The sequence below is a fragment of the Sus scrofa genome, chromosome 7 (genome assembly GCF_000003025.6).
Source record: "Sus scrofa isolate TJ Tabasco breed Duroc chromosome 7, Sscrofa11.1, whole genome shotgun sequence".
NCBI lineage: Eukaryota > Metazoa > Chordata > Mammalia > Artiodactyla > Suidae > Sus > Sus scrofa.
Genome location: NC_010449.5, coordinates 38,498,910 through 38,511,491, shown reverse-complemented (window position 1 = coordinate 38,511,491; position 12,582 = coordinate 38,498,910). Strand labels below are relative to the sequence as shown.

At 57.6% G+C, this 12,582-nt stretch overlaps 3 protein-coding genes across 30 annotated transcripts in view; 2 read left to right on the top strand and 1 right to left on the bottom strand.

Moving 5' to 3' along the window:
- On the top strand, positions 34 to 4,850 carry YIPF3 (Yip1 domain family member 3). Of its 3 annotated transcripts, none has more exons than XM_005666033.3 (9): positions 34 to 284; positions 784 to 1,076; positions 1,268 to 1,374; positions 3,051 to 3,096; positions 3,232 to 3,324; positions 3,495 to 3,626; positions 3,824 to 3,937; positions 4,136 to 4,259; positions 4,368 to 4,850. In XM_005666033.3, the coding sequence occupies exons 2-9, from the start codon at positions 834 to 836 to the stop codon at positions 4,514 to 4,516; spliced, it is 1,008 nt and encodes a 335-aa protein (XP_005666090.1). In that variant the 5' UTR covers positions 34 to 284; positions 784 to 833; the 3' UTR covers positions 4,517 to 4,850.
- Positions 6,689 to 12,111, top strand: LRRC73 (leucine rich repeat containing 73). 3 transcript variants are annotated; one of them, XR_002345743.1, is made up of 7 exons: positions 6,689 to 7,045; positions 7,634 to 7,794; positions 8,082 to 8,204; positions 8,593 to 8,693; positions 8,835 to 9,057; positions 9,199 to 9,329; positions 9,685 to 12,111. XR_002345743.1 is itself a non-coding variant. In XM_003482193.4 (6 exons), the coding sequence occupies exons 1-6, from the start codon at positions 6,774 to 6,776 to the stop codon at positions 9,267 to 9,269; spliced, it is 951 nt and encodes a 316-aa protein (XP_003482241.1). In that variant the 5' UTR covers positions 6,689 to 6,773; the 3' UTR covers positions 9,270 to 9,527. The 3 variants fall into 3 exon arrangements, 2 of the variants coding, with proteins under 2 accessions (XP_003482241.1, XP_005666093.1); XM_003482193.4 differs by lacking the exon at positions 9,685 to 12,111 and having other exon boundaries at positions 9,199 to 9,527; XM_005666036.3 differs by lacking the exons at positions 8,082 to 8,204; positions 9,685 to 12,111 and having other exon boundaries at positions 9,199 to 9,527.
- Positions 9,960 to 12,582, bottom strand: part of TJAP1 (tight junction associated protein 1) — a 26,352-nt gene continuing 23,729 nt past the window's right edge. For 22 of the 24 annotated variants that reach the window (XM_021098772.1, XM_021098771.1, XM_021098778.1 and 19 more), the window contains one exon: positions 9,970 to 11,736. In XM_021098772.1, the coding sequence (XP_020954431.1) occupies positions 10,639 to 11,736 (1,098 nt within the window). In that variant the 3' untranslated portion in view covers positions 9,970 to 10,638. Of the gene's footprint in view, positions 11,737 to 12,582 lie in introns of all 24 variants that reach the window. The other 2 variants (XM_021098776.1, XM_021098779.1) reach the window with 2 other exon arrangements.

Genomic DNA, 12,582 nt, shown 5'->3' with positions numbered 1-12,582 from the left:
AATCTGCCCCGCCTCCGTCCACGTCCTCAGATACCGGAAGTCAGTTTTAACCAAACATCCGGTTTTCTCCTTTTTGCGTTCCGGCCGATCCCACCTTTCTTTCTAGTCCCTGGACCTGTCCATCCGTCAGGCCCTCATCTCTCCCACTCCTCCTCAGCGCGCGGGACTAGCGCGGGCTTCAGCGACGGGAGCCCTCGAGGGACATGGCAACTCCGGCGGCGCCGGCCGGCGGCGCCCGAAATGGGGCTGGCCCGGAATGGGGAGGATTCGATGAAAACATCCAGGTAAGCGCCCCACGGCTCCGGCTGCCAGCAGCCCCACGGCCTGCAGCTGTCCTGAAGTGTCATGGGGACTCTTCCTTCGAGCCTTGGAAGTCTGCTCCGTTTGCAGAACTTTTTGTCTTCTTTGGGTCTTCGTGCACGTGAAAGGCAGTGGAACTAGTGCGGACCTAAAAGGTCCACACTAGTACCTCTGAGCCCCCTTGCTCTTGCTTTCCGCACAACTTAGAAGGTCGGGCACGGCCAGGGGCGAGGGTGGGATGGGGGGTAGGCGGGATTCACTGGCCAAAACCACACTGTGCGCGCAGCCTTGTTTTGGGGTGGAAAACACAAAGGAAATGGGCACTTTTGCAGCCTTTTGTGGCTTTGGTAGGAAAAGGACACGTATGGAAGACAGGGAGTAGGTTTCCCAGGCTGGAAAAGAGAGCCAAACAAAGGTTCTGAGAGCAGTTGAGGGGAGGGGAGTGGCATGGTCTATGGTAATTCTAAGCCGTATCTCCAGCAGTGAAAGGACAAAGCTCCAAGCTCTCCGGTGAACAGAGAAGGACATAACGGATGGAGCAGAAAGGTCCTCCACTGTGGGATCCGTTGTCTTCACAGGGTGGGGGCTCAGCTGTGATTGACATGGAGAACATGGATGATACTTCAGGTTCCAGCTTCGAGGATATGGGTGAGCTGCATCAGCGCCTGCGTGAGGAAGAAGTGGATGCTGATGCAGCTGCCGCTGAAGAAGAGGATGGGGAGTTTCTGGGCATGAAGGGCTTTAAGGGACAGCTGAGCCGGCAGGTGGCTGATCAGGTAAGCAAGACTGGCTCTCTGACAGGTGGAAAAGTATCCTGAGGCCTCTGGTTCTGAGTTGGTATTAGTGAAGTTCACCCCAGCTTGTCCAGTTAGAACCATGTAGAGATCCAACAAGAAATAAGCAAAAGGGCCTTAAAGCCAAGAGTCTCACGATACCCTCCCACCCCACCCGGTCTTCCTTGCTTCAGATGTGGCAGGCGGGGAAGAGACAAGCCTCTAGGGCCTTCAGCTTGTACGCCAACATCGACATCCTGAGACCCTACTTTGATGTGGAGCCTGCACAGGTGCGAAGCAGGTGAGGATCCTCCTGACCGAAGCTGCCTTCCTGACATCTAGCCCTTCATCCACTCTACAAGCAGACTCCAAGCCCTTAGAATCCCCTCTTCATGATTCCAGTCACAGAACAGGGCTTGGCGAGAACACACCTTCCTCCTCTTCTCCATCTAGCAAACTTCTCATCTTTCCTCAAAACCTAGCTCAAATGTCACTTCCTTTGCTCCCTGTTCCAAGTTTATCCTTTCCTTTCCTGATGCTCCACTAGGGCTTTGCTTTCCTTTAGCAGACAGCACTTCAGCGATGCTGTACTTTGTCATTCCTGGGTCTGTCTCCCCAGAGACCTCCTCAAAAAGCAGGCTCTGTTTTATCTTTTTTCTTTCTTTTTGTCGCCACCCCACAGCATGTGGAGTTCCCCAGCCAGGGATCAGATCCCAGCTGCAGTTTCAACCTATGCTGCAGTTGTGGCAATGCTGGATCCTTAACCCATTCTTCCGGGCTGGGCGGTTGAACCAGTGCTCCAGAGCTGCCACCGATCGAGTTGCACCACAGTGGGAACTCCTCCTTGTCTTTTTATTCCCAGCACTAAAATAGTCTCTGAACCAGACCATTGGTACATTGTTGTCAAGTTATGTTTCAAAAACCAGATTTAATCTTGCTTTGATTCTTTGTTCATCCTTTAATTCAGCTAATGCTTATCAAACACCCAGTACCACTCTACAAGTATTTACTAAGCTTTTGCTCTGTGTCAGATCCTACAGTTGTGTCTGATTTAGTGGTGACGACAAATGGGAACCTTATCCTCGGGCACAGCCGTGGAGCACTCATTTGCCATGTAGGAGGGACACCTGATGAGGGGTTGGCTGGAGGGTGGGACAGGGCAGCTTTTGAAGAGAAAGTAAAAATCTAGCCAAGATCCAAGGTATTATTAGGAGCCAGTCACTTAAGAAGTGGAGAAGTGATTGGTACTTTTATTCCTTCTACCTGCAATGTTCATATTACTTCAAGTACATTTTTCAAGAAAATGCTCAGTGGGGCCTAGAGGAATGGTAAGAAGGAAGAGGCAGGAGGCACGCTGGTTCCCTCAAGTAACAACTTTCCTGCTAAACCTGTCACCATCACATTCTCTTGGGGCATTCTCTGCTGAGGTCTGCATGTCTTTTAAAGGAGTGCAGGAGTTCCCGTTGTGGCACAGCGGAAACGAATCCGGCTGGGAACCATGAGATTTCGCGTTCAATCCCTGGCCTCGCTCCGTGGGTTAAGGATCCTGTGTTGCCATGAGCTGTGGTGTAGGTCGCAGATGTGGCTCAGATCTGGCATGGCTGTGGCTGTGATGTAGGCTGGCAGCTACAGCTCCAGTTAGACCCCTAGCCTGGGAACCTCCATGGGCCGTGGGTGCAGCCCTAAAAAGCAATAAATAAATAAGTAAATAAAAACTAAAGGAGTGCAGGTCACACAGGTAAGTGGCCATGCCCTCCAAGACCCAGCGGGGCTCTCGAGTCTCTGTGCCACTGCTGCGTCAGTCAGCACAGCATCAGAGGGCTGTTCTTCCTGGAAGCGTTTTCTGTCTTCATTACCGTCTTTTCCCTTTACCATCCAGTGTGTTCTCTTCATTTAGAGAGATGATTGAGATTCAGGTTGTCCAGAATCTCATAGCCTAGTACTGCCTCTGCTCTCATCTCTCCTCTCCCTTCCCAGGCTCCTGGAGTCCATGATCCCCATCAAGATGGTCAACTTCCCTCAGGTGAATAGGGGGCAGCATGTCTGGAAGGGAGTGGGGGGCTCTAGGGCAGAGAGTGGGCCACCAGGCCAAGCCTGGGGAGGCATAAACACAAGAGCCCTTGTATCCTCCAGCCTAAATCAGTTGGTGTCTTGATAGAAAATCGCAGGTGAGCTCTATGGACCTCTCATGCTTGTTTTCACGCTGGTGGCCATTCTCCTCCATGGGATGAAGACGTCTGATACCATCATCGTAAGCAGGACAGGGGACTTTGGCGGGGTGGGGGTGGGGGTGGGGATGGCTGAAATGAATTGAAAGCTGCCCAAGGAGATGTGGTGAAGTGGAGGCAGCCCCTGAGGAAGGCCCTGGGTGAGACTGAGACCAGAGGCCTCCCAAGACTAATTAGAGCCTTCACTCCACAGCGGGAGGGCACCCTGATGGGCACAGCCATTGGCACCTGCTTCGGCTACTGGTTGGGCGTCTCGTCCTTCATTTACTTCCTTGCCTACCTGTGCAACGCCCAGATCACCATGCTCCAGATGCTGGCGCTGCTGGTAAGGAGACCAGCACGGTGGTGGGTACGCGTGATCTTAAAAGAGTAACCAGGCGTTGGTCTGCATCTGTCCTGGGGCCCAGGGCCTGGGGTGGGGTGAGCTGGCCAGGGGATCATTTCTCTCTACGAGGATCCCTATGAGAGTCCAGAAACCAGCCCAGCCTGAGTGATTTTCCTCTCCACCATCCTCCTTCCTAGGGCTATGGCCTCTTTGGACACTGCATTGTCCTGTTCATCACCTACAACATCCATCTCCATGCGCTCTTCTACCTCTTCTGGCTGCTAGTGGGTGGACTGTCCACCCTGCGCATGGTAAGCTGGGCGGGAGCTTTCCTGGGGTGGGCTGTCCTCCTGGGAGTTGGGAAAAACAGCCCAGAGCTTGGGCCCAACCCCACAAAGGGCCCTGAATAGGAGGGAAGAGCCCAAAGACGTGCTGCTCTGGGAAGGAGTGGCTTCTCCACACTGCTCACGTGGAGCTAGGCCCTCTGAGCTGTGTTCCTGCTGCCCTAGGTGGCAGTGTTGGTGTCACGGACTGTGGGCCCCACACAGCGGCTGCTCCTCTGTGGCACCCTGGCAACCCTGCACATGCTCTTCCTGCTCTATCTGCATTTCGCCTACCACAAGGTGGTAGAGGGTAAGTGATGTGGGCCTGGGCGCGGGGGAGGGGAAGGTCGGTGGCCTATGGCAGGGCCCCACCCCCCCAACCCTACTCCCACTCACCTTCCAATCCTCCTCCTTTTAGGGATCCTGGACACGCTGGAGGGCCCCAATATCCCACCCATGCAGAGGGTACCCAGAGACATCCCTGCTGCACTCCCTGCTGTTAGGCTTCCCACCACCGTGCTCAATGCCACAGCCAAGGCTGTCGCGGTGACCCTACAGTCACACTGACCCCACCTGAAATCTGTGGCCAGCCCCTTTGCCCCCAGCTGTGATGCGGAGGAAGATTAAAGGACAGTACTGATGCCATGTGTCTCTTTGATGGGGTCTGCAGCTGCCACAGAGCTGTAGCCAACTCGAGCACCTCCCTGATGCCTGTCGGGCTTCTGAAGAGCATAAGGCCAGGAGCTCCTGGCCAGGACTGCAGGGCTCTGCAGCCAGTGCAGAAAGTGGGTCAGCTCATCTGAGGCCCTCTCACCACCCACCCCTTCCTTCCTCTTTATCTCTCCCACATTGTCTTGCTAAATATAAACTTGGTAATTAAAATATTGATTGAAGTCTGGAACTGCAGCTACCCATTCCAGTGGTCCTCCCCTGCCACCCGACTTCCTGGACATTTTCCTGTTCTGTCAGTGGTGGTAATATCACATGTTCCCTTCGTGATACCCCTACCCAAGCAGAATGAAAGTGGGATAGCCCAGACTACACTGAAAGCAGACTGAATGTGGAACCTGTCCCCGAGCTTTACTGTGGCCACAACCTCACTCTTGGGATGCCAGTGGAGCCAACTGGACAAAAACTTCCAGACTCAACCCCATGTCATTACAAGGCCCTTAAGCACCTGGGACATTGTGCAGAGGAAGTCTTCCTGTGGGAGCTCACATTTGACGCTGAAGCTGGCTTTGCCCAGTTTATACTGGGGCCAGAGGATCAAAGCTTTCTTCAGTGCTTTCTTCCCAGCCCCTCCACCTGAAGAGTGTTGTTTACTCTTAAAAGAAATAACCACCCCAAGCACAGCCCTATCCACCCGCCTCCCACCCATTTAATCTGTTCCACTTAAGGAGTTAAATTCAGGTGGTTAATGGAGGGAACAGAATCTCTGACCTCCCTTCACTTCGTTTATAGCATTTTTTTAAAAAAATTCATCACCCTAGTAAATCTGGGTCAGTATCTTTTCTTTCTAATAAACTAAGACAGACATGCCCTTCATTTCCCTTAAGTGACACTACGTGACTTGAGGCCCCCACGTATCCTCAGTGGAAGCCCTGGCCCACCTTCCACAGCCCCACAGCCGCTCCGGGCCTCCCATCCTGGCACCCCCCCCCTTTGAGCCTGAGAACGTCAGAGCATCAGCAGTGCCCTGAGCACCTGGGAGAGGAATGGCACCAGTCCTCTGCAGCCCTCCGCGGCTCGCCTGCCCCAAGGAGCCTCGGGGGTTCCGCTGGGTCGTGGCCCCGGGCACCGCCTCTGCGAGGCCGCCATCTTGGCCAGGGCCACGCGGGGAAGTTCTGGCTGCTGGAATCCACGCGCAAGCGGCGCCTCGCGTTGCGCGGGCAGGGTGGGCCGCGGATTACAGGGCTCTGGGGATTTCCAAACAGGACGGCGGGGGGAGGGTGGCTGGAATCCAGGTGAAGACACTGAAGAACGACGAGGAAATGGGCAAAAGTACCCCATAGTCGTCGCAAAGGCCATCTCACGTGACGCCCCTCTAGTCTCCCCTCCCCACCCCCTGCCCGTCCCAGGCTTCAACCCGGCTACCTACTTTCCACCTGTCATCTGGCCCCACACTAGGGGAAGAACGTCCCCGCGGCTCCTGAACACTGGGTGTGCACAAACCTCGTGGGCCAGCGTGGCCTGGGCCGGGAAGGGGGCGGGGCGAAAGGCGGTGACGCGCCCGTTGCCATGGGAACCCACCGCCCGCTCCGGCGCGGCAGCCCTAGCCCTAGCTGCCGCCCGTAGCCGCCGCTCGCCTGCCCGCCGCCCGCCCGCCTCGGGCTTTCCTTGCGGGGCGGTAGGGAGAGCCGACCCGGAGGAAAAGAGGGAGCGGATGCGGCCTCCGAGCGAAGACCAGCCCCGCGCGTCCTAAGCCGAGGCCCCTGAGCCGCCGCCGCAACCGCGAGGGACGAGGACGAGCTCGAAGCAGCGCCCACCGGGCCCCGGATCGCGTGCCCCGGCCCGCCGCCCAGACACGGACGGCACGGTCCGCCCCAGCGCCGCGCGGTCTCAGCCCGGCCGGCGACCTCGGCGTCTCCGCATTCCCCGCCGGCTCCGGCCCGGGACCCCGCGCTCCTCTCCGCCCCCGCCGCCGTCCCCGCCGCCGCCGCCGCCACCGCCGCCTGCGCCTCTGCCTCCCCCTCTACCCCCGCTGCGTCCGCGACCACAGCCCGGGCCTCGACCCCAGCCCCGACCCGCCCGCGGCCCCGCCAACCTCGGCCGCGCCCCGGGCCCGGACCCCGGCCCCGGCCCCGGCGGCCCAGCCGTGGGAACGATGCTACCCAGCTCCATCCAGATTTCGGGGGAACCGTTGTCAGGTGCCGAGGTGCGGGACATCTGCCGCGGCCTGCGCGACAACGCCGTGCGCCTGCTCTCACTGCGCGGCTGCCGTCTCTGCGACCGCGACTTCGGCCGCATCTGCCGGGCCCTGGCGGGGGCCACATCCCTGGCACAGCTCAACCTTAACCTGGGTGTCGTGTCCAGCCCCGGCCGCATCAAGCAGCTGGCGGAGGCGCTGCGGACCAACCGCTCCATCCAGTCCCTCTTGTGAGTGCGCTCCCTCGAAAGGGGGTCCTGGGCACCGCACCCACCTCCTCGCACTCCCCCTGCCATCTCTGTTCCTCCGCACACCCTCTTTGCACCAGCCTACCTTCCACCCCTTATTCACGCACCTCATTCCTCTCCCCATCCTCCACTACACTCTCCAAGCTCATGCCTGGTCTTTAGACTTTGAACACAAGCCACACCCCTTCCTGGCAGGGCCCATGTACCTCCCAATCTGATCACCCTCAATGACTTCTCTGGGGGCAGCTGCCTGGTTCCCAAGAAGGAATAGTCCCCTGAGGACTAGATCCCTGCTCCTATCCTTCTGCCCAACACACCACCGGCACCCCCCCTTCTCTGTCTTCTAATCAGGTTCCCAGTATCTGCCCCAGAAAAGAAACCAAATTTCCATGCTATCTGTATCCTTTAAGAATCTAGAATCTTCCTTCTTCCTTCCCAAGGCTGCTCCCCAGTGCTGTGACTGAATGTCTAGTCACTCACCTCTAAGGCTCACTTAAGGGAGCGCTCCTTCCCCTTTACAGATAGGGCTGATGACTGCAGTAACCCCTCCTCTCTTGTCTCACCCCCCAGCCTTCATGGAAGCCCCCTGACAGATGCGGGGCTGGCCTTGCTGAATCCAGCCCTGGCCCTTCACCCTGCCCTAGTGGCTCTGGACCTGGGGGACTGCATGCTGGGTGATGAAGCCATCAACCTCATCTGTGGCCTCCTCCCCCCAGACGGGGCCAAGTCTGGTGAGCAGGGCCCTGCTGAGTTCATGGGCTGGGGTGGCCTTGATGAAAGCTAAGCGCGGAGGGCAGAGGGTGTGGCCCGGAGATGTGGGTGAGAATTGTTTTCAAATCCTCTCCGGAGGAGGGAGGATTGGGGGCTGAGCAGGATAGAGACTCAGGCATTGAGGCTACAGAGGGCAGGAAAGGCATGAGTCTCTAATGGCCATGGAGCTCGTGGAGGGCACCCAGAGATCCCTGGGTGGGGGAAGGGCTCGAGAAAGGCCTGACCTCCATCCTAGCTTCTTGCCCAGGCTTGAAGGAGCTGACGCTTAGCGCCAACCCTGGCATCACCCCTAAGGGCTGGAGCCGCCTCGCCATTGCCGTGGCCCACAGCTCCCAGGTCCGCGTCCTCAATCTGGACTACAACCCCCTGGGTGAGGTTCAAGAAGGCCCTCTTCGATTCTCACCACCCCTCATTCTCATCTAAGAACCTGGGACCATCAGTTGCCATGGTAACCCCCACACTAGAGAAGGGAAGAAAAGGGAGGGGTGTTTCTGGGATGAAGGAGCCACCTCTGTGGAGGACCAGATGATCAACAGGTAGATCGAAGCATCCATCACCACCCCTGGGCCTGGCTTGCTTCATCCATTCACTCGCCAGTCACAATGCCCCCCGCCCCTGGGACACCTACCATTTGCCAGCATTTCCTGGCCTAGGGGTGGGATCTAAGGTTGTTAGGGCAATAGAGAGGCTGTGCGGAGGAAGAGTTAACAGGCTCCAGCATGACCAGGTGAGTGTGTGCCTGTGTGCTGCCTTCCCAGGTGACCACGTGGCAGGGATGCTGGCTGTAGCTGTGGCCTCCAGCCGCACCTTAGAGGTCCTAGACTTGGAGGGCACAGGGCTCACCAATCAGTCGGCTCAGGTGAGAACACTTTGTGTTTGGGGATGGGCCCGGATTTGAGGTTACCCATTGTATCTGTGGATATACCAAGGGGCGGCAGGCTGGAGCCTGAGGAGCCGCCTTAACTGTGTTCGTCCTTTTCCATACTCTTCCCCACCGCAGACCCTGCTGGACATGGTAGAAAATTACCCCACAGCTTTGCGGAGTCTGGTGTTGGCTGAGAACAGTATCAGCCCAGAGCTGCAGCAGCAGATCTGTGACCTCCTCTCTGAGGGGGAGGAGGAGGAGGAGGTGGCAGGAGGAGCTGGCGACACGCAGGAACGAGAGAGAGGGCGGGAGCCTGCTGCCCACCAGAGGGGCAGCAGCTCCTGGATGTGCCCCAGTGGTAAGAGCCCAAGAGTTGATCAAAGCCAGTCTGGAAGAGTTTTGGAGCATGGGTGTGGGAAACCTAGGCCACTTCTAACCTGTTTGTGGTCCCCAGTGGAGGGATGCCTGGTGGACTGAACACCCCTCTGCCCTTCCACAGATCCCAGCTCTCAGATGGTGCTAATGACGTCAGGACTTGGGGACAGTCTATTGGCGGAGACTGAGATGTGACTCCATATCAGCATCTGAGCATCATTACATTTGTCCCCAGCACTTTGTCCCGGATACAGGGTCAGCCCTGGGCTTGGGAGGGAGGGTGTGGGGGGGTGCCTGGAGCTCTGGCAGCTCCTGGCAGTGTGGTGGGAGGCTCTGGAAGCTGTGACTAAACAAAATCTTTGGGGGCACTTGAACCCAAGGCAATGCCTCTGGACTTGTTGGCAGCTCTAGCTGCAGCCCGCTGGCTCGGAAGAGATTTTATGAACTCTACAACCTGGCCTCCAGCTCTCGTCACTGGGGGCTGGCAGGGGAATTGGTACTATCACTAGACACCACTAGGGGGCAGTGCTACACCACAGCCCAAGCTTTAGGCAGGGTCCACTGGCTGCAAATGTCTCAAATAGGTCTGACTCAGGTCTCTGACTTCCAGGACCCAGGTTTCTGGGGTGACACCTTACAAAGGCCCTTTAAGGATCATAACTCAAGTAAAGAGCCTCCAAGGCTGGGCTGGACTGGATCCTACCTCAAGGACAGACTCAAGACCCGCCAAGTTTACTTGAGGTGCACCCTCTCCCACTGCCTGATGCTCTGGGCCCAGGGAAGCCCCAGGCAGAGTGGGGTGGGGGGAGTCACCAGCAAAAGGTGAGGACATGACTAGGACTGGGAACACTCAAGAATGGCAAAAAAAGATCATTAATAGATAAATTAGGCCATATCAGTAAAATAGTTTTAATTTTAAAATAGTTATCGATGTGAAAATTTCCCAAAGCTGGGAGTAACAGTCTAAAGCCAAGGCTGGGAGCAGGGCCAGGTTTCACCTAGAGCCCAGCTTGAGGCCCCTGAATCCCACCCTCTACTCCCTTCCAGAGGGAGGAACAGCTGAGGGGAGCCCTGAGTCAGTCCTCTCCCACATCCCCAGGGCCTGCCGTGCCAGGCCCCTTGAAGGCAACAGCTCTGCAGAGGATTTGGGGGGAGAGGAAAACAGGTAAAAAATAAAAATTAGAGGTTAATAATCCCAATGACCCCTCCCCCTCTGGAAGAAAAAAAAAAAAACACACCTGGTGGATGTGCAAGGAGGATGGAGGATGAACACTGATGTTAACAACCCCTCAGCTCCCAGAACAGACCAATATGGGCTGATTGGAAAAGGGTCCTGAGCCCCAGCTGTATGTTACTTTTGGAGAATAAATATTCCAGGGGGGAAAAACCACGAGGCAAGCCGATACCAGTTACAGCCAAGGCAGCTGAAGGGCCTGGTGTGGTCTAACCTTACCCACACAGGGAGCAGAGTTCAAGGGCTTGGGCTATGTGGGGACTGTGAGCTGCAAGGGCAGCAGTGCCCTGCAGTCCCAGTGCAGCAATGGCAGGAAGGGCAAGCTGGGCCCTAGTTGAGCAGGTTGCCCTGCTCCTGGGCCTGTGTCAGGCTGTCCTTTCGGTGCAGGTGGTGCACCCCCATCCTCTTGGGGCTGCGCTGGGGGCGGCTGGAGCTGGGGAGTGCCCAGGGCCTGCCCTCAGTGCGAGGAGTGCCAGGCCCCTCCTCCGGGCCACTGTCACTGGGCAGCAAGCTCCGGCACTCTTCCTCAGGGCTGATGGGCAGGTTCAGCTCTTCCTCGTCCTCCTCCCTGGGAAAGCTGGGGGCAGCTTCCGCTGGCAGCAAAAGCCCACTTTCACCAGGAGGGGAAGAAGGTGCCTGAACCTCATCTCCACCAGCGGGGCCGAGGGCGAAGTGGCGCTGCAGCTCCGGGAGCGCGTCACGTCCGAAGGCTGTGCGCTGGGCCACGGTGGCCGGGGGCGGGGTGCGGTCCACAAAGGCCCGCTGCCAACTGGCCAGGAGGTCCTCCTCAGAGCTGGCGGAGCTGGCCGGGGCACTGAGGGCTGGAGGGCCAGGGCTGGGCTGGTGCTGGGGGGAGGCCTGGGCCGAGGCAGGGCTGCTGGGCACTGGGCTAGGACGGGCCCGCTCACCGCCCTCCTCCACCAGACTCAGGGAGATGGCCTGGCGGGTGGCATAGGTGCAGTTGGGCAGCGGGCTGTTGCGGGGAATCCGCACCTTATCCTCAGAGAACTCTATCACCCTGCGGCCGGGATACAGCGGGTGGGGTGGGGACGGGGTCGGGTAGGGGCTCAGCTTCTCAAAGGCCGGCAGGGGCAGCTCCTCCTCTGGGGAGCCTCTGGCAGTGCCCAGAGAGCGGCACTCCCCATTGGGTTGGGGGGTGGGGCTGCCCGGGGCCGGGGGGCTGGCCAAGTCACCCGGGTCCCCCCCACTCATATCCACGTGCACAAAGACATCCTCAGCCAGGGGGTGCCCTGCACTGCCTGACTGGGCCGAGTTGAGCAGGAGAGACTCTGGCTTCTCCAACACGCGGGCAATGACCGAGGTGGGCACCACAGCCCCTGGGGCAAGGCTGGGGGCAGGCCCAGGGCTGACAGCCTCCTGACCACTGTGGAGATGTTTCCGAACCATATCCTGTAGTTCACAGGGCAGCTGGAGTAGAGGAGAGAGAGGGAGGAAGAGACATGAACGATCCAGCCTGAGACAGCTTGCTCAGGACAAAACCAACGGCTGCCACGTGGGAGGCCCACGGTGCTGGGCACTTTGCTCTGGTTCTCAAAGCACATGCCAAGGAGTTCCCGTCGTGGCTCATCAGAAACGAATCTGACTAGCATGCATGAGGATGCAGGTTCAATCCCTGGCCTCACTCAGTGGGTTAAGGCTCTGGCATTGCCATGAGCTGTGGTGTAGACTGCAGACAAGGCTTGGATCTGGCGTTGCTGTGGCTGTGGTATAGGACAATGGCTGCAGTTCCAATTCAACCCCTAGCTTGGGAACTTCCATATGTCATGGGTGTGGCCCTAAAAAAGACAAAAAAAAAAAAAAAAAAAAAAAAAGCACATGCCAAGGTATAGCCTCATTTTGCAGGTCAGCTGAGGCTCAGCTGGGGTAAAATAACTTGAAGCTTTTAATTAACACAGCCAGGATTTGAATCCAGAACTGGTGCTGAGCTCCACATGCTCTCCAGCTTCTAACTCCCCCACCTCAGAGGGAGCTTCTGCCCAAACCAGACCTAAGTTGAGATGCCGTACTGGCCAGGAACCTTGGAAACAGCTCCACTCCCCCTGCAAGCCCTGTCAACCTGGGCCTAAGCTCTGGGGTCTAGAGTTTGCTCCTTGCCTCTCTCAATCTTCTCATGGCCCATATCTCTGGCCAGCCCCTCCTTCCTGCCTAGAATCTGGAAATTGAGACCTCTCCCCCTGTCTCTATTCCAGGAAAATAAACAGGGCCAGACCCTGCCCCTTGACAGCATGCAGGACGCCAGCCGGCAGAGCTGAC

Coding starts and splice junctions, on each gene's coding strand:
- LRRC73 (XM_003482193.4), top strand. CDS start 6,774: ATGCTACCCAGCTCCATCCAGATTTCGGGGGAACCGTTGTCAGGTGCC. Junction 7,046..7,633: donor CGCTCCATCCAGTCCCTCTT/GTGAGTGCGCTC, acceptor CTCACCCCCCAG/CCTTCATGGAAGCCCCCTGA. Junction 7,795..8,081: donor CCCAGACGGGGCCAAGTCTG/GTGAGCAGGGCC, acceptor CTTCTTGCCCAG/GCTTGAAGGAGCTGACGCTT.
- YIPF3 (XM_005666033.3), top strand. CDS start 834: ATGGAGCAGAAAGGTCCTCCACTGTGGGATCCGTTGTCTTCACAGGGT. Junction 1,375..3,050: donor CCTGCACAGGTGCGAAGCAG/GTGAGGATCCTC, acceptor CTCCCTTCCCAG/GCTCCTGGAGTCCATGATCC. Junction 3,938..4,135: donor GACTGTCCACCCTGCGCATG/GTAAGCTGGGCG, acceptor CTGCTGCCCTAG/GTGGCAGTGTTGGTGTCACG.